We start from the raw sequence: 19,110 nt of genomic DNA, 5'->3' as shown, positions 1-19,110 counted from the left end.
TTGTTGAGGAAATACAGAGTAGAATTTCGTAGAATTTCAATATTTGCAGACTATAAAAATCTCTGTAAAGTCATTGATCAAGAGAAGATTTAGGAAAGCTGGGGCCAATAATGGCAATATAATCTTAACCCCTTCAAAACCAAGCTAATTTCTGGGTTTTGTTTTTTGTTCTTTTATTTTTTTCCTCCCCTTTTTCCAATAGCCATAACTTTTTAATATTTTTCTGTTCACATAACTGTATCAAGGGCTTCTTTTTTTGTGGCACAAGTTGTACTTTTAAATGACACCATTCATTTTATCATGTGATTAACTGGATATTAATATTTCTCCAGGTCAGTACAATTATGCACACCCCAAACATGTATAGTTTTTTTTATTTAAGTGGTGAAAAAAAAAATCGGAATTTGTAAAAAAAAACAACAACATTTTGCTTGTTACACAATTTTCCGAGACCGGTCATTTTTTCAATTTTGGGGATATGGGTCTGTGTGAGGGCTAATTTTGTGGGGCCTCACGTTTTTCCTGATACCAATTTGGGGTAGATACAATGTTTTGATCACCTCTTGTTGCATTTTATTGCAATGTTGGCTGCCATAAAAACATAATATTGGTGTTTTGTTTTTTTTCTCATTACACCGTTTACCAATCAATTTATTTTTTATTTTGATTGAAGGCAGCAATACCAAATATGTGTATTTTTTTTAATAGTTTTCATTTAATGGGGCAAATAGGGGGTGATTTGAACTTGTGTATTTTGTCATATTGTTAAAACTTTTTTTTTCACTTTTTACTGAATTTGTTAGTCCCATTAGGGGACTTGAACCGGCAATCATCTGATCACCTGTACTATACATAGCAGGGCATCAGCACTGCTAAGTATATCTAACATCATAGTCTCCTATGAACATCAACTAAATGCTGGCTTTTCACAGGAGAATCGTCCTGACAAACACGGAGGTCTTCAGCAGACCCCTGGCTGTCATTGGCAAACCATTGGCACCCCATGACCATGTCACGGGTGTGGAATGATGCGTCTCCTTGCTGGCGCGTGTTAAATGCCATTGTCAGAGATAGACCGCAGCATTTAACTTGTTAAAAACCGCAGGCGGAGCTTTGCTCCAACATGACTGTACCCCATATGTGGTTGTACACTACTGCTTGAGCACACGGCAGGGATCGGATGGGAAAGAGCGCTACTTGGCTTTCAGAATGCAAATTCCGTGTGAATTGTGGGCTCCATTAGCTGAGCCCCTGAGGTGCCAAAACTGCTGAAACGCCCACAAGTGGAAACCCCCACAATATTGGAAACTTCACTGCCTAAGGACTTCATCTAGGGGTGTAGTGAGTATTTTGAACCCATAGATGCCTCACAGAATTTTGTAACATTGTGACATGGAAATATAAAATTTTACTGCTAAAAAATGTATTTTTTGTATTTGCTTCAAATTTGTCAGGTACACAAGGGTTAAGTTGTGAAATTGGACCCCACAATTTATTGAGCAATTTATGCCGAAAGCAGTGATGCCCCACGTGTCGTCAGAAACTGTTGTTTTGCTACACGTCAGGGCTGAGAAGGAAGAGCTCTATTTGGCTTTTGGAGCTCAGATTTTGGTACAATAGTTTGCGGGGGATATTTGCGGAGCCCCCAAAGGTGCCAGAACAGCAGAAAACCCCAAAAGTGACCCATTGTAAAAATTACACCTCTCAATGAATTCATCTACGGCTGCAGTGACTATTTTGTAACATCCACACCAGGTTTTTTTTCTGGAGAATTGCAAATATTACAGTTTAGTTCCCATACATTGTGCCCCCCCTACAGAGTAGCGTCCCCATACAGCATAGAGCCTCCATATATTGTAGCGCCCCCATACATTGAACCCAGGTTGTACTTCTGGCGATAAGCACCCTGTAAAATGCCAAGTGCTCTCTTCCCCACTACAATAATGCGATATGTGTCCACTTCTTTTGGTTTAGGCACATTGGGGCTCAGAAGGAGGGGGAAATTGGATTTGGGAGCGCAGAATTCACTGGAATTTATTTGAGAGGGTGGGAGCTGTTGCTTTTCAAGAGTCTTTATTCTATCAGTAACGTGGGATCCCCTATATTTCCAGTGACAGATGATGGACCTGAGTGGGGACTGGTTTTGTGCGGGATAGGTTAGGGTTTTTATTGGTAACATTTTTGGGGTACATAACATTTTCTGGTCGTTTTCAGTATAAGGCTGGGATGACAATCTTGTGTTCTACACTGAGCACTTATGTAGAGGTTTCTGTGTAAATCCAACAAAAATGTGATTCAGGGGAAACACACGAGGGAACCACCCACCATAATGAGGCAGATGGAGACACTTTGGACTCTGTTTGGCGCTCCTCTGGTGGTATCTATGTTTTTACTTGTGCACAGAACTGTGGTGTTTCACACTTGTGCACTAAAATGACGCCTAAATTGATGTGACGCCACCGTAATAGAGACCAGACCGAGTCCAAAGTGACTCCATGTGCCTCATAAGTGAGAGGTTCTGTTGGTGGTTTTATCTGAATCGCTATTTTGGGGATTTACAAAAAAACACCACATAAGTGCTCAGTGGAGAGCACAGGATAAATGTGAGCCGATCCTTGTTCTGATTTTTGGGAGGCTGAATGAACATATAGACAACAGTACAAGAATAGTTCTTATTTTTATTTTTGCACTGTTCCTCGTGCAGTTTAAGTGATAAGGCAGCTTTATTCTTTGGTTTGGTGTTATTACAGCGATACCAGATTTATATGTTTTCTTTTTTAGGTTTTGCTGCTGTCACACTCTAAAAATGTTTTATATATATATATATATATATATATATATATATTAAAAAAAGTTATTTTGTCGCCATATTCTGAGAGCTGCAACTCTCAGACCAGTGCTGTATGTGTTAGAACCTTGCTCTTAGGTTTTTTCCTTTGCTGGTCACATGACCTTGTTGGCCTATTTAATCCTGCTCCGCCCTTCTGGCTTTGCTGGACTTAATTGTATAACTACTTTCTAGCTAGCCTGTGCTCTGTATCTAACTCTTAGTTTGCTTGGTCTACGGACCTCAGTGTTCTATATATTTTGTTTGTTTGTCTGTCTGCTACTATTTCTGTTAGGAGGTGTCCCATTTTCCTCCCAGTCCTTAGTACTTGTAGGGATTCCTTCCCCACATCTATAGGTCTCCGTACAGACTAGCTTAGGACTTTAGCAGGTCTGATCGCAGGATCAGGTCCCCTGTTACATCGTAGGGATAAAGCTGAGTTCTATCGTAGGGACAGATCTCCTCTCTTTCCTTAGCTCTGGTAGCAGAACATAACAGTAAGTCCAGCCTGCAAATTCTCTAAGGAAAGATTTTTCTGTTCCATCATGGTGTCGGTTCTGGATTTGGCTAAACGCCTGCAGGGACTCTCTCTGGAGGTGGCCGAGCTCCGTCAGCACGTGAGTAACTGTCCTGGAGCACATTTCTTGGAGCCTAAGGTATGTTTGCCGGATTTATTTTTTGGTGAACACCGAGAATTTTTTTCATTTAAAAATGCTTGCTTATTGTATTTTCGTTTGAGACCCAAGTCCTCTGGGGATGAATCCCAGCGCATAGGGTTCATAATGTCACTTTTGCGCAAAGAGCCTCAGGAGTGGGCCTTTTCTTTGCAACCTAGTGATACATGCTTCAGATCAGTGGATAGTTTTTTTTCTGCTTTGGGGCTATTATATGATGATCCTGACCGTGTCGCATCAGCTGAGACTGAGTTGAGACGTTTGAAACAGGGATCAGGTAATGTGGAAAAATATTGTACTTATTTCCGTCGTTGGTCTACTCAAACAGGGTGGAACGATTCTGCTCTGAAAAGTCTATTTCTTGCTGGGCTCAATGAAAGGGTTAAAGACCTGCTAATTGCTTATCCTACACCTGAAGATTTGCAACAGGCTATGCAATTAGCTATACGGGTGGATAGGAGACTGCGTGCAAGGGTTAATGAGAGCAAATCCTCTGCTATGTCAGTTTCTGGTTATGAGAATGTGTGTACTAACAGTGGTGAACCGATGGAGATTGGATCGGTGGCACCTCGCTCTCAAGAAAAAGATCGCAGATTTTCTGAAGGCTTGTGTTTCTATTGCGGAAAATCTGGTCATTTGATTAAAGGCTGTGAGCTTCGTATGAAGAAAGAAAAAAAAATGGTCAGTCATGCCCGTATTGCCTGTTTAAATTCCAAGGGTGTATTTTTAGCTGCTTCCACGATTGCTCAGGAAAAATTAATGGAATTTCGGGTGTTTGTTGATTGTGGGTCTACTCTGAATGTAATTGATGGGGGATTCTTGGAAAGACTCAATTTAAAACCCGAACCTTTATCATCCCCCATTGCTGTGGTTTCTGTGGATGGTTCCCCTTTGAAGAATATTACTCTCAAGGTCTGTGAATTTCCATTCACAATTAATGGTGTTCACCATGAGAAATTGGATTTGGTAGTGTTGAATAACTTGCCTTCTCCAGTAATATTGGGATTGCCCTGGTTAAAATTTCACAATCCTGTACTGGATTGGTCTACCAGTGAAATTAAATCCTGGAGCCATAAATGTTATGACAAGTGTTGTAACGGGCGTATTGCAGCTTTGGATAGGGGAGAATTGCCTGTTCCTATTCAGGATTTTTGGAGAGTTTTTTCTGAGAAGGAATCGCAGGTTTTGCCTCCCCATAGAGACTATGATTGTTCTATTGAATTTGTCCCTGGAGCGACTCTTCCTAAAAGTCGTTTATTTAACCTTACTATTCCTGAGAGGAAAGCTTTGGAGGAATACATACAGACAAGTTTGGCCGCCGGTCACATTAGGCCCTCTAAGTCTCCTGTGGCGGTTGGATTTTTTTTTGTAAAAAAAAAGGACGGCGGTTTACGTCCTTGTCTGGATTTTCGTGAGATTAACAAAATTACTGTACGCAATCCTTACCCACTGCCATTGATTCCTGATCTGTTTAACCAGTTAATGGGGGCCAAGTGGTTCTCTAAAATTGACCTTAAGGGGGCATACAATCTGTTGCGCATGAAGGAGGGTGACGAATGGAAGACTGCTTTTAACACTCCTGTGGGTCATTTTGAGAATCTGGTTATGCCTTTTGGTCTTACTAATGCTCCTGCATTTTTTCAGAATCTTATTAATGACATCCTTAGACCTTTGATCGGCAAAAATGTGGTTGTGTATTTGGATGACATTTTGATTTATTCGCCGGATCTGGAGTCTCATTGGCGGAGCGTACGTGAGGTATTACAGTTGTTAATGGACAATTCGCTTTTTGCTAAGCTGGAGAAATGTGAGTTCGCTGTACAGAGAATTAGTTTTTTGGGTTACATTATCTCCAGCGAAGGTTTTGAGATGGACCCGGTTAAAGTTCAAGCTGTACAGGAATGGCCTAGGCCTATTGGTTTGAAATCGATACAGAGGTTTTTAGGTTTCGCCAATTATTACAGAAAATTCATAAAAAAAATTTCTAGTATTGTCAAACCTCTGACCGATCTCACCAGGAAAGGTGCTGATGCGGTTCAGTGGTCTTCTGAGGCCATTGAAGCTTTTGTGTATCTCAAGGAGAGGTTCACCTCTGCTCCCATCCTTATGCAGCCTGATGTGACTAAGCCGTTTTTGGTTGAGGTTGATGCTTCCTCTGTGGGGGTTGGCGCAGTATTGTCTCAGGATAACGGGGATGGATTACATCCCTGTGCCTTTTTTTCAAAAAATTTTTCGGAGACTGAACTGAATTACGATATTGGTAATCGGGAATTATTGGCTATTAAACTCGCATTTGAACACTGGCGCCACTTCTTGGAAGGTGCGGAATTTCCCGTTCAGGTTCTTACGGATCATAAAAATCTGATTTATCTTGATGCTGCCAAGCGCCTGAATGCCCGTCAGGCTAGGTGGGCACTGTTTTTCTCGCGGTTTAATTTCTCCGTTACTTACATCCCTGGTACTAAGAATGTTAAGGCGGATGCCTTGTCTCGCAGTTTTTCTCCCATAGTCGGTGCTGAGAAAGAGGAGAACATTTTACAAGAAGGTGTTGTGATAGCTGCTTTGGACTCCGTTTTGGAAGATGAGATTCTTAAAGCACAGGAGAATGCCCCATCTAACACTCCTCATGGGAGGTTGTTTGTGCCTGGGACCTTTAGGAGAGATTTGTTTGTTGAGTGTCACGAATCTCGGTTGGCAGGTCATCCAGGAATCTCTGAGACCAAGAGACTGGTGGGTCGCAGTTTTTGGTGGCCTGGATGGCAGAAGGAAGTCATTAAGTGGGTGCGTCAATGTACTATATGTGCTAGATCTAAGTCCTCACATACTCCTGCTGCGGGGTTGCTTTGTCCTTTGGAGGTTCCCAGTGCTCCTTGGACACATTTGGCTATGGACTTTATAACTGACCTTCCCCCCTCTGAGGGTTTTACTGTCATCTGGGTGGTCGTGGACCGTTTTAGCAAGATTTGTCACTTGGTTCCCTTCGTCAAACTGCCCTGCGCTAAAACTCTCGCTAAGGCCTTTGTCAAGGAAATTGTCAGACTTCATGGCATTCCTACTGACATTGTTTCTGATAGGGGTCCTCAGTTCGTGGCTCGTTTTTGGCGTGCCTTTTGTGACAGGTTGGGAGTTCATTTGTCGTTCTCGTCCGGATATCATCCTGAATCTAATGGCCAGACAGAAAGGAAAAACCAGGATGTTGAGCAGTTCTTGCGTTGTTTTGTGGCAGACAATCAAGAGGGGTGGTCTGAGTTTCTGCCACTTGCTGAATTTGCTCTGAACAATCATACATCTTCTTCTGCTGGTTGTTCGCCTTTTTTTTGTTGTTCTGGGAGACATCCGTCGTTTGGGTCGTTCTCCAAGTTGGGATCTGCCGTGCCTGAGGAGGAGAATTTTTCCGGTGATTTGGAGAGAGTTTGGACGGATGTGCGTGGTAATCTTCAGGAGGCCAACAGAAAATCTAAAGACTACTTTGATAGGAAACGACAGGAGGTTTTGTTCGCTGTTGGTGACATGGTTTGGTTGTCCTCTAGGAATCTGCGGTTGAGGATTCCTTCTAAGAAATTGGGTCCCAAGTTTGTAGGGCCCTTTAAGGTGCTTCAGGTTGTCAACCAATCTGCTGTTAGGTTGGAGGTTCCTACCTCCTGGAGAATTAATCCGGTATTTCATGTCTCTCTGTTAAAAAAAGCTGTTGTGTCGGATGGTGACGCCTCTGCCTCTGTTCCTCCGGTGGTGGAGGACGGGGAATATGAAATTTCTCGCATCCTTAACTCTAGACGGTATAGAGGTAGTTTGCAGTATCTTGTGGCCTGGAAAGGTTTCGGACCCGAGGATAACTCTTGGGTGAGGTCAGATGATGTTTCCGCGTCCAGACTTATCAGAGCGTTTCACAGGAGATTTCCTGATAAGCCTGGTCCTAGGGGATCCGGAGGATCCTCTTAGAAGGGGGGGTACTGTTAGAACCTTGCTCTTAGGTTTTTTCCTTTGCTGGTCACATGACCTTGTTGGCCTATTTAATCCTGCTCCGCCCTTCTGGCTTTGCTGGACTTCATTGTATAACTACTTTCTAGCTAGCCTGTGCTCTGTATCTAACTCTGTTAGTTTGCTTGGTCTACGGACCTCAGTGTTCTATATATTTTGTTTGTTTGTCTGTCTGCTACTATTTCTGTTAGGAGGTGTCCCATTTTCCTCCCAGTCCTTAGTACTTGTAGGGATTCCTTCCCCACATCTATAGGTCTCCGTACAGACTAGCTTAGGACTTTAGCAGGTCTGATCGCAGGATCAGGTCCCCTGTTACATCGTAGGGATAAAGCTGAGTTCTATCGTAGGGACAGATCTCCTCTCTTTCCTTAGCTCTGGTAGCAGAACATAACAGTATGAGGGCTTATTTTCTGCATGACGAGTTGGAGATTTTTTTTGTATCATTTTGGGGCATATAACATTTTTTGATTGCTTTTTATTCAGATTTTTTCAGACATTAAATGAACAAAAACAGCAATTCACTTATTGTTTTTATCTATATTTTTTGCGCCGTTCATCAAAACTGATTTATTCATTGGATCAGTACCATTACAGCGATACCAGATTTATATTGTATAGTGGAATGTATACTACCGCGCTGACATGCACAAGAAACAATATGTGACTGGGAGTAGCCAGAACATCTATATAGTGATAGTCAATAAAGGTGAACCAGCTAGCCTCAGGGGTACCCTGTCTACTGTAATGTCATAAGTAAATGAAAAAAGGCAACAAAGTATAGTCTAGACCAGGGGTCCTCAAACTTTTTAAACAGGGGGCCAGTTCACGGTCCCTCAGACCATTGGAGGGCTGGAATATAGTTTTTAAAAAAACTATGAACAAATTCCTATGCACACTGCACATATCTTATATTGTAGTAAAAAAAACAATACAGGAACAAATACAATATTTAAAATGAAGAACCAGTAAAGTTAAATCAACCGGTATTTCAATAGGTAGGTAACTGTACCCAATAGGCAGCATAGGTCCTCAATAGGCAGGTAAATGTCCCCAATAGGCAGCATAGGTCCTCAATAGGCAGGTAAATGTCCCCAATAGGCAGCATAGGTCCTCAATAGGCAGGTAAATGTCCCCAATAGGCAGGTAAATATCCCCAATAGGCAGCATAGGTCCCCAATAGGCAGGTAAATGTCCCCAATAGGCAGCATAGGTCCCCAATAGGCAGGTAAATGTTCCCAATAGGCAGCATCGGTCCCCAATAGGCAGGTAAATGTTCCCAATAGGCAGCATCGGTCCCCAATAGGCAGGTAAATATCCCCAATAGGCAGCATAGGTCCCCAATAGGCAGGTAAATGTACCCAATAGGCAGCATAGGTCCCCAATAGGCAGGTAAATGTACCCAATAGGCAGCATCGGTCCCCAATAGGCAGGTAAATATCCCCAATAGGCAGCATAGGTCCCCAATAGGCAGCATAGGTCCCCAATAGGTGGGTAAATGTCCCCAATAGGCAGCATCGGTCCTCAATAGGCAGGTAAATATCCCCAATAGGCAGCATCGGTCCTCAATAGGCAGGTAAATGTCCACAATAGGCAGCATAGGTCCCCAATAGGCAGGTAAATATCCCCAATAGGCAGCATAGGTCCCCAATAGGCAGGTAAATATCCCCAATAGGCAGCATAGGTCCTCAATAGGCAGGTAAATATCCCCAATAGGCAGGTAAATATCCCCAATAGGCAGCATAGGTCCTCAATGGGCAGGTAAATGTTCCCAATAGGCAGGCTGTTTCCCCCTTATAATGCCCCATGCAGGCTGTTCCCCCCTTATAATACCCTTTGCTGGATGCCACCCCCCATATAATGCCCCATGCAGCATGTCACCCCCCCATATAATGCCCCATGCAGCATGTCACCCCCCCCATATAATGCCCCATGCAGGATGTCCCTTTCCCCCCCCATATAATGCCCCATGCAGGATGTCACCCCCCATATTATACCCCTTGCAGGATGTCACCCCCTCCATATAATGACATATGCCTCCATACATTAAAAAAAAAAAAATAAATCCAATACTCACCTCACTTCTCACTTGCTGCCGCTGCTCTACTCTGGTCTGGACTCCAGCGTCGCGGCGGCGTTGTCCCGCTCTGCGCTGCCTGTGACGGCACTCGGGAGGGCGCGGTGTAAAGACGTCGCCGCACCCTCTGACCTGAGACGTCACAGGAAGCGCAGAGCAGGAAGACAGCGGATCTGCGGAGGCACGGGGAGAGGTAAGTATCCGCCTGCCGGGGCCCTGAGCAAGCGGGGGAGAAGGGCGGGCGCTGACACCGCTCCCCTCTCCTCCGCCCACAGCCCGGCGGGCCTGATAAAAGTCCTCCGCGGGCCGCATGTGGCCCGCGGGCCGAAGTTTGAGGACCCCTGGTCTAGACTCTATAAAAACGTCCTGAAACGACTGCTGCAGAAGTGAACATGCATGAACATAAACACTGCCGGTGCCACAATGGAGAAGGTGGTGAAAGGGCTGAAATACCTGAGTAGTTTGTTATGATCTCCTAAGATGTGCTTGAGTCAGCAGTTGTTTCAGGACTTTTTTATAGAGTCTGGACTATTCTTTGTTGCCCTTTTTCATTTACTTATGACATTACAGTAGACAGGGTACCCCTGAGGCTAGCTGGTTCACCTTTATTGACTATCACTATGTAGATGTTCTGGCTACTCCCAGTCACATATTGTTTCTTGTGCATGTCAGCGCGGTAGTATACATTCCACTATACGTATCCCTCTTAGCAGGCAGGCAGATCACACGTAGCCGGTTTTACTACCAGCAGCGGCTAATCTTTTGCACTAGTAGAGCGCGAGTGGGTAGAGATCTTTTACTCAGATTTATATTGTATTTTTTATGCTTTACTGCTTTTACAGACTAAAGCCAATATTTTGCAAAAATGAATTAGATTTTTCATCACCATATTCTGAGAGCTGTAACATTTTTATTTTTTTCCTGAATGAGCCATATTAGGGCTCGTTTTTTGCTGGACAATTTGGTGCTTTTACTTATGCCATTTTTTTTTTTTACATATGACTTTCTGATCGCTTTTTATTCATTTTTTTGTGTGTCAGTATGATGAAAAAGCGACATTTTTGGTGTGTTTTTAATTTTTTTGTACAGTTATGACCTATCCTTTGGAGGAGAGGAAATAGCTTCCAAAGTTGATAGAACAGCTCTAACCTACAAATACCTATAGAAATTTCTCGTGTGTTTTATTGTGTGCAAAAGTTGTGAACCAAAGTGTATTAATTTGGCATATTCATAATTCTATCAACTCATAAAAAATAAACATGACAGTGACAGTGACAATTATACCCAATAATCAATGTTAATTTTTTTATTCTACAAAGTAAATATTGCTCATACATATGTAAAACTATATACATTCAAGTCTATGGGTCCGTGGAAAAAAATCGGGCTGCACTCTGATGACATCAGAGTATGTTCCAATTTTCACAGACTGACATTATAGAGCACATGGGGAAACTGTTTTTTTTTCTCTCCATCTTCGAGAAAATTGGAACACACTCTGATCAAACTTGGGGCTGGGCTTCAAGGGATCTCTGTACTAACAAGCATGGAGGTCTTCAACAGACCCCCAGCTGTCATAGCCACCCATCAGCACCCCTCAGTCACATCACAGGCGCACCGATGGGCGCATAGAATGACGCACCACCATGCGCCGGCTCGCTGTTAATGTTGATGTCAGAGATTGATAGCAGCATTTAACAGGTTAACAATCACAGGCGACTCTCTGGTTGTTTGAGGCAGGTCCTAGCGGTAACACACAGCCATTACCTGCCAGGTATGGGGCGAGCTTACCCCTTGAGACCGCTCTGTACACCCGCTACCGACTCGTGACATACATGTATACTGGATGTCATTAAGTTGTTAAATATAAGTATATTAGCATTTAGCCATATTGCAACTCCTAATTACTCCTGGCTCCCAATCTCAATACATCTCTCTTTCCTGTAGGGTAATCTATATTTATGTCCCTTTTTTAAAATCCACCATATGGTTTAAAAGATATGGGATTTTTTAATTGCTGCTAATTTTTATGGTTTTTTTTTAAGAGGGCATTGCTCAAAGGGTGATTATGCGGAGCAGCCTAAAGATACGTCCCCCAGGGAATCCTGTGAGCACCACCCCCAGTAATCATAAAATCCACAGAGGAGCAGCAGGAATAAAAGAAGAGTAAAAACTTGTCACATTTGACCTTATGATAGATCCTTTTTAAAGGGGTTGTCCGGTCTTTTTTTCTATTCTGTGTGTGTACCTCGTCTGCAGAATGCTGACAGTTTGCAATATACTCCCTGTCTGCATTTTGCACCGCTGCATAGATACCACACTTCAGCATGTGACCAGCTCTTTCCTAATTCTGGAGGAGCTGCTCACACCCGTCTAGAGTTTTTCTGTCTGCCAGACTTTCCCCCTGCCTCCTGATTTAGCCTCCCTGTACCAGAACACTGTGTAAGCCAACAGTAGCAAAACTCAGCTGATTGGACTGGCTAGTCCAATCAGCTGTTAGCAGGGTCCAACCGATAAATTGAACGTGGAACAAGGAGCTGAAAGCTGAAAGCTCCCTCCTCCACCGTTCAATCTCAGCAAAGACTGAAGATCATGCCGGTATTTTGGGTCACATGACAGCCTGATGTGATTGGAAGAAAGACAGAAAGAAACTGCTGCAGAACCCCAGGAAGGAAAAGGCTTCTACATAGGTGAGTATAATGTGCTGTGTGTGTCTTTATCCATCTATCTCATATCTATCTATCATCTATCTATATAACTTTTTATCTGTGTAGTTATTATGTGTAAGAGGTATTCTGTGCCTGGTAGCATTAATCTTTTATAATTGGAACATATCTTTTAGACTCTTCACGGCTTTCGAAGCCAGAAGCGATTAAAAGAAGACACAAAAACCGTAACATACACACAGCAAGTTGTTTTGACACTGCTGTGTTAAGATCGTTCATATTTTCTTTTTTTTTTAGCAATTGTTTTGGGGGAAGGTTCCAGGCTGAATCCACCTGAAAAGGACATCATATGCACATACCCTTATGCTGACTCTGAAGTGGATTAGGTTTTGCCAGTGCAGATTTTGACCAATGGGAGATTTCTTTAGGTTTTATCTGGAATAATGTTTTAACATTTTGTGATAAAATAAAGCTGAGTTTCATTATTATCAATAAATTATCCTTAGATATTAAAAAGGAAATAAAATAAAAGCCCCAAAGAATTTCTCTTTATTACACAAAAGTACACTTACCTTTGAGCCAGTGAATTAACCCATGGATTTATGCCAGACGTTAATACAATAAGCCAAGTGGAAGCCATTTCTGCTACCGGAGGTACATTGTAAGTGTGAAATATTTCACAAAAGCTAATTGTGATGGATGGAACCCAGCACACTAGAAGATAAACTAGGATTGAAGCAAAAACATTACAATATTTAATGTCTTTTTTTGTATACTTTCAGTTATCATACAGACATAATTAAGTTGATACATAGAATTATTTAAATAAAGTGCTAGATCCTTAACTAACATGAAATGTTGAGAGTTGTAACTAAAGGGGTTTCCCAGTTAACCCCTTTTCCAAATTTTCATTTTTGTTTTTTTTCTCCCCTTCTTCCAAGAGCCATAACTTATTTATTTTTCCATCCAAATAGTCATACGAGTGCTTGGTTTTTACAGGACTTATTTTACTTTTGAGTGACCCCATTCATTTTATCATGTGATGCATGAAATAAATTTCAAGTGCATTGAAATTGCAAAAAAAAGTCCAATTTCACAATTGTTTTTTGCTGCAGGGCGCAACTTACATTACACGGGAGCGCAATCTAAGCATAGTATTAGATTAGATCATGATTGGTAGCAAATGAAAGATTTTGCTCACCTTATATGGTTGTGCATACAGGCACAGCTCTAGGATAACGTATTCCAAATAAATCCTTGCTAGCGGTCTGCTACCACTTTGTCAAACCATAGAGGATCTTTCAAGAGGATCCAACGTAACAAAAATGTTTTTTTAGAAAAGTACAAGAAATTGTCTCTTCCACTCTGTTTCCAGGATTCTGCAGTACGGTTTATTAAAGTGGAAAGATAAAGACACAACGCGTTTCGGCTGGGTCAGCCTTCTTCAGGTGAACAGCTCAATAATGAAACATGCAGCTTATTGGATATATTGGAATGTCCATTTGCCGGAACACTTACTGAAATAAGACGCACCAAATATGTCCAATGTCGGGAAATGTTTAACGGGGACTTGGCGCCAGATTTCACAATACAGACCACATAGTATTATTACATAGAACATGTAAATAGTTTGTATTGTAAGATCTGGTGAGAGATCCACTTTGGTAACAGTACTCCCAGTCCTATGTCTTTACAGATGACATTCTTATAATTAATTTAGCAATGAAATGATGTATAATGGATCCAAAAAATCCTTTAACTCGCCTCCATAAAGTTAGCAACTGTTAGGTCAGGTCCTTAGATCGTCTCATCTGAGAAAATCGGGCTGAATATGCAAATTACACTCTGATGAGAGTTTGGTCATAGTGTGATCCATTTCTCTCGAATCAGGAGAAGATGGAAAGAAAAATTTCTCCATCTCTCCGTTGTCAGTGCGCGAAAATCAGACCGCACTCAGATGTCTTATGAGTTCAGTCCAATGTTTTCCACGCACTCACTGACTTGAGTGGTCGAGTGCGATCTGAGTATAGAATAAAACTCAGGTATGCAGCAGTTTTTTCTTCCTCGGACCAGCTCTCTGAGGAAAAAAATTGGACATGTGTAGAGCCCGATAGACTAACATTAGTTTGAGTGCGTTCTGATGTTTTGTTGGATTACACTCGGAACAGAAGTACACTGCCCTTAGTAAGGGTGTTTTACTTTCCTCTAGGTCAGTCCTGCAGAACATTCGGCCCGCAGGCCACAAGTGGCCCTCCAAATAATATTATGTGGCCTGCGGAGCTGTCCGAGAGGCGCCTCTCCTTCTTCCTATATTCAAATGTATTCGCATTTAATACATTTGAACACTGCGGCGCCGGCACAGGGGCAGAGAAAGCGCTCGTAAGCCCCCAAGGTGTAGCAGCGTGATGAGGTCAGCATGCTGCTGACGCCATCACACTGCTGCCGGGGCATCACAGGCAGAGGAGATGTTGGGCACTGGTAAGCGCTCCATAAAGGAGCCAAAGATTAAGAGTCATGTTATTTTAGATGAGGGGCCGGGGGAGAAAAGGGCACTTAATGTGACAATTTTTGGACATTATGGGGGAAATTATGGGGCAATTTGGGACATTATGGGGCAATTTGGGACATTAAGAGGAACATTATAGGGTATTGTGAAAGGGGAAATAGTATGGCGAGGGGTAGTGGGGTGAGGGGGACTTGGAAAGGAGCAGTTTAGTGGAGATGAGATATGGAAAGGGTATGTGGGGGACATTATGGAGAAGAGTTGTGTGTGGGATATTATGTGGGTAAGATATATAGAGGGGCAGTGTGGGGGATATATTGGAAAGAAGGCTGTGTTGGGGGATATTATACAGATGGGCAGATTGGGGGGATAATTTGGAGAAGGGCAGTGTGTGTGGTGGGGTATTTTATAGAGGGGCAGTGTGGGAGAGTATTTTGGAGAGAGGCAGCGTTTGGGGGTATTATAGAGTGGGGCCGTGTAGGTGGGATATTTTGGAAAGACGCAGTGTGTGTGTGTGTGTGTGTGGGGGGGGGGGATATTTCGGAGAAGAGAAGTGTGTGTGGTGTGGTATTTTGTCCAGGAAGCACAGTGAAGGGAAATTATTTATTCAGGGGCGGAGCATGGGAGATATTTTTATGGAGCAGTATAATGATGTTTTTATTTTTAAGGGCACTGTGTTGGGAAGTGCTGCTGAAGATGAAGACGCAAGTCTAGAGAGAGAAGCTCTGGGCATGAAATCTCATCATGGCGTCTGTGCTACATGAAGACAAAAGGGATGGTAATTACTCCAATCAGAGAAGATATCACTTATAAGGTACCTGGATGTAAATGTTTATTTGTGATACTGCCTGCGTCTCATCAGTGCTGTGATTCCTGTATGGTCCAGAGTCTGATGATGGCTGATAACAACAAATCCCATCATCTCCTTATTATTGTTAAGGACATACTGGGAATTGTAGGTTCATGCAATACAAATGTATATGGGTCTGACCTGACATTACAATTGATCACTGTACTAAGCTTGGTGCTGTGATGGTATTTCTGGCGCTGTATTCATGTTCTGGTGGTGTTTCTGGCATTGCATTCATGTATTGACAGTGGTTCTGGTACTTCATTCATATACTGACAGTGGTTCTGGTGCTGCATTTATGTACTGATTGTATTTCTGGCTCTGCATTCATGTATTGACGGTGGTTCTGATGTTTCATTCATGTGTTGATGGTGGTCCTGGCACTGCATTCATGTACTGATGGTGTTTCTAGTTCTGCACTCCTGTACTAACAGTGAATCTGATCTTGTACACATGTAGCAATCCATAACGTGTTTCATGGCGATGTTAAAACTTAAAAAGTGTTAAAGCTTGGAGGTTTGAGATAATGAGGAAGATTTGGTGAGTTTCTGCTCTAAAAAACTCAGTTTAAGTTAGCGTGTTTCACATCAGCGTTATGAGTACCATTTTTCTGGTCCAACATAGGAGCAGAAAAATGGAATTCATAGTATTGACATTCATCAGGGAGGTCAGAGACAGAAAAGGGCACTCGCATGCAAGAAAAGTGTATGGGCCCTGTGAATCGAATGTTTCATCATAATGCACACCTTTTACTGTCAAGAGAAGTGCTTGCTGCTTTGGAGGTAGAAGTGGTCCGCCCTCACCTCTCAGGCCCCTGTGTGACTGCACAGGTTTCATCAATGATATGTCCGCTCCTGGTGTGCATGAGTCATACATGGCGCTGCCTGCTGTGTATATACAGCAGACACCTGCCTGTAACTGCTGTTGATAGGTCGTCATGAGAGCTGGTGTATTTTCATAGGCAGGACTTAATAGATGTCCAGAATACAGAAATATTGCAGTGTAGTGTAATACCTGTATAGCAGGTTTAGGTCTCCTATATAGGTTAAAAAAGTCTAAAAAACAGTTTAAAAATAATTAAAAACTAACAAAATTAAAAAATGTTAAATACCTGCTGCTTTTACCATCCATTACATAAACAAAACAAACATAAAGGAAATATATATATACATATATACAGTCATATGAAAAAGTTTGGGCACCCCTATTAATCTTAAGCTTAATGTTCTATAAAAATTGGTGTTTTTGCAACAGCTATTTCAGTTTGATATATGTAATAACTGTTGGATACAGTAATGTTTCTGCCTTGAAATGAGGTTCATTGTACTAACAGAAAATGTGCAATCTGCATTCAAACAAAATTTGACAGGTGCATAAGTATGGGCACCTCACCAGAAAAGTGACATTAATAGTTAGTAGATCCTCCTTTTGCAAAAATAACAGCCTCTAGTCGCTTCCTGTAGCTTTTAATGAGTTCCTGGATCCTGGATGAAGGTATTTTTGACCATTCCTCTTTACAAAACAATTCCAGTTCAGTTAAGTTTGATGGTCGCCGAGCATGGACAGCCCTCTTCAAATGATCCCACAGATGTTCAATGATATTCAGGTCTGGGGACTGGGATGGCTATTCCAGAACATTGTAATTGTTCCTCTGCATGAATGCCTGAGTAGATTTGGAGCGGTGTTTTGGATCATTGTCTTGCTGAAAGATCCATCCACTTTGTAACTTCATATTTATCACTGATTCTTGAACACTATTGTCAAGAATCTGCTGATACTGAGTGGAATCCATGCGTCCCTCAACTTTAACAAGATTCCCAGTGCCAGCATTGACCACACAGCCCCAAAGCATGATGGAACCTCCACCAAATTTTACTGTGGGTAGCATGTGTTTTTCTTGGAATGCTGTGTTTTTTTGCCACCATGCATAACGCCTTTTTGTATGACCAAATAACTCAATCTTGATTTCATCAGTCCACAGGACCTTCTTCCAAAAAGAAATTGGCTTCTCCAAATGTGCTTTTGCATACCTCAGCCAACTCTGTTTGTGGCGTGCTTGCACAAACGGCTTCTTTCGCATCACTCTCCCATACAGCTTCTCCTTGTGCAAAGTGCCTTGTATAGTTGACCGATGCACAGTGACACCATCTGCAGCAAGTTGATGCTGCAGCTCTCTGGAGGTGGTCTGAGGATTGTCCTTGACTGATCTCACCATTCTTCTTCTCTGCCTTTCTGATGTTTTTCTTGGCCTGCCACTTCTGGCCTTAGCAAGAACTGTCCCTGTGTTCTTCCATTTCCTTACTATGTTCCTCACAGTGGAAACTGACAGGTTAAATCTCTGAGACAGCTTTTTGTATGCTTCCCCTGAACAACTATGTTGAATAATCTTTGTTTTCAGATCATTTGACAGTTGTTTTGAGGAGCACATGATGCCACTCTTCAGAGGAGATTCAAACAGGAGAACAACTTGCAAGTGGCCACTTTAAGTAGCTTTTCTCATGATTGCATACACCTGGCTATAAAGTTCAAAGCTCCATGAGGTTACAAAACCAAAAAAAGTGCTTTAGTAAGTCAGTAAAAAGTAGGTAGGAGTATTTAAAACAAGAAAATGATAAGGGTGCCCATACTTATGCACCTTTCAAATTTGGTTTGAATGCAGATTGCACATTTTCTGTTAGTACAATAAACCTCATTTCAAGGCAGAAACATTACTGTGTCCAACAGTTATTACATATATCAAACTGAAATAGCTGTTGCAAAAACACCAATTTTTATAAAACATTAAGCTTAAGATTAATAGGGGTGCCCAAACTTTTTCATATGACTGTATATATATATATATATATATATATATATATATATATATATATATACAGTGCCTACAAGTAGTATTCAACCCCCTGCAGATTTAGCTGGTTGACACATGCGGAATTAACTTGGCATTGTGACATTTGTACTGTAGATCAGCCTGGAAGTGGGAAATGCACTGCAGCCAATTTTTTCTTTTTTTTTTCTTTTTAAAAAACGTTAAAAGTTAATTCAGAGTGTCATTTATTATTCAACCCCTCAAACCACAAGAATTCTGTTTGGTCCCCCAAAAGTATTAAGAAGTAGTTCAGGCACCAAGAATAATGAGCTTCACATGTGTGGATTAAAGATCTCTTTTGCCAGCCTTTTCTGACTATTTAAGACCCTCCCCAAACTTGTGAACAGCACTCAGACATGGTCAACATGGGAAAGACAAAGGAGCATTCCAAGGCCATCAGAGACAAGATCGTGGAGGGTCACAAGGCTGGCAAGGGGTACAAAACCCTTTCCATGGAGTTGGGCCTACCAGTCTCCACTGTTGGGAGCATCATCCGTAAGTGGAAGGCTTATGGATCTACTGTTAGCCTTCCACGGCCAGGACAGCCTTTGAAAGTGTCCTCCCGTGCCGAGGCCAGGCTTGTCCGAAGAGTCAAGGCTAACCCAAGGACAACAAGGAAGGAGCTCCGGGAAGATCTCATGGCAGTGGGGACATTGGTTTCAGTCAATACCA

The 19,110-nt window shown here is 42.2% G+C and overlaps 2 protein-coding genes across 2 annotated transcripts in view; one reads left to right on the top strand and one right to left on the bottom strand.

Moving 5' to 3' along the window:
* LOC141153867 (protein transport protein Sec23A) overlaps nucleotides 1-19,110 on the top strand; it is a 246,812-nt gene that overhangs the window by 89,119 nt on the left and 138,583 nt on the right. The window lies entirely within an intron of this gene.
* Nucleotides 1-19,110, bottom strand: part of LOC141153868 (rhodopsin, GQ-coupled-like) — a 42,758-nt gene that overhangs the window by 7,805 nt on the left and 15,843 nt on the right. The window contains exon 3 of the mRNA XM_073639100.1: nucleotides 12,792-12,945. Within this exon, the coding sequence (XP_073495201.1) occupies nucleotides 12,792-12,945 (154 nt within the window). The remainder of the gene's footprint in view (nucleotides 1-12,791; nucleotides 12,946-19,110) is intronic.

This window comes from Phyllobates terribilis, unplaced genomic scaffold (assembly GCF_046119375.1).
Source record: "Phyllobates terribilis strain yellow unplaced genomic scaffold, ASM4611937v1 Scaffold_7__3_contigs__length_470593459, whole genome shotgun sequence".
Lineage (NCBI taxonomy): Eukaryota > Metazoa > Chordata > Amphibia > Anura > Dendrobatidae > Phyllobates > Phyllobates terribilis.
The sequence above is the reverse complement of the archived record's forward strand: the minus strand, read 5'-3'. Positions and strand labels throughout refer to the sequence as shown.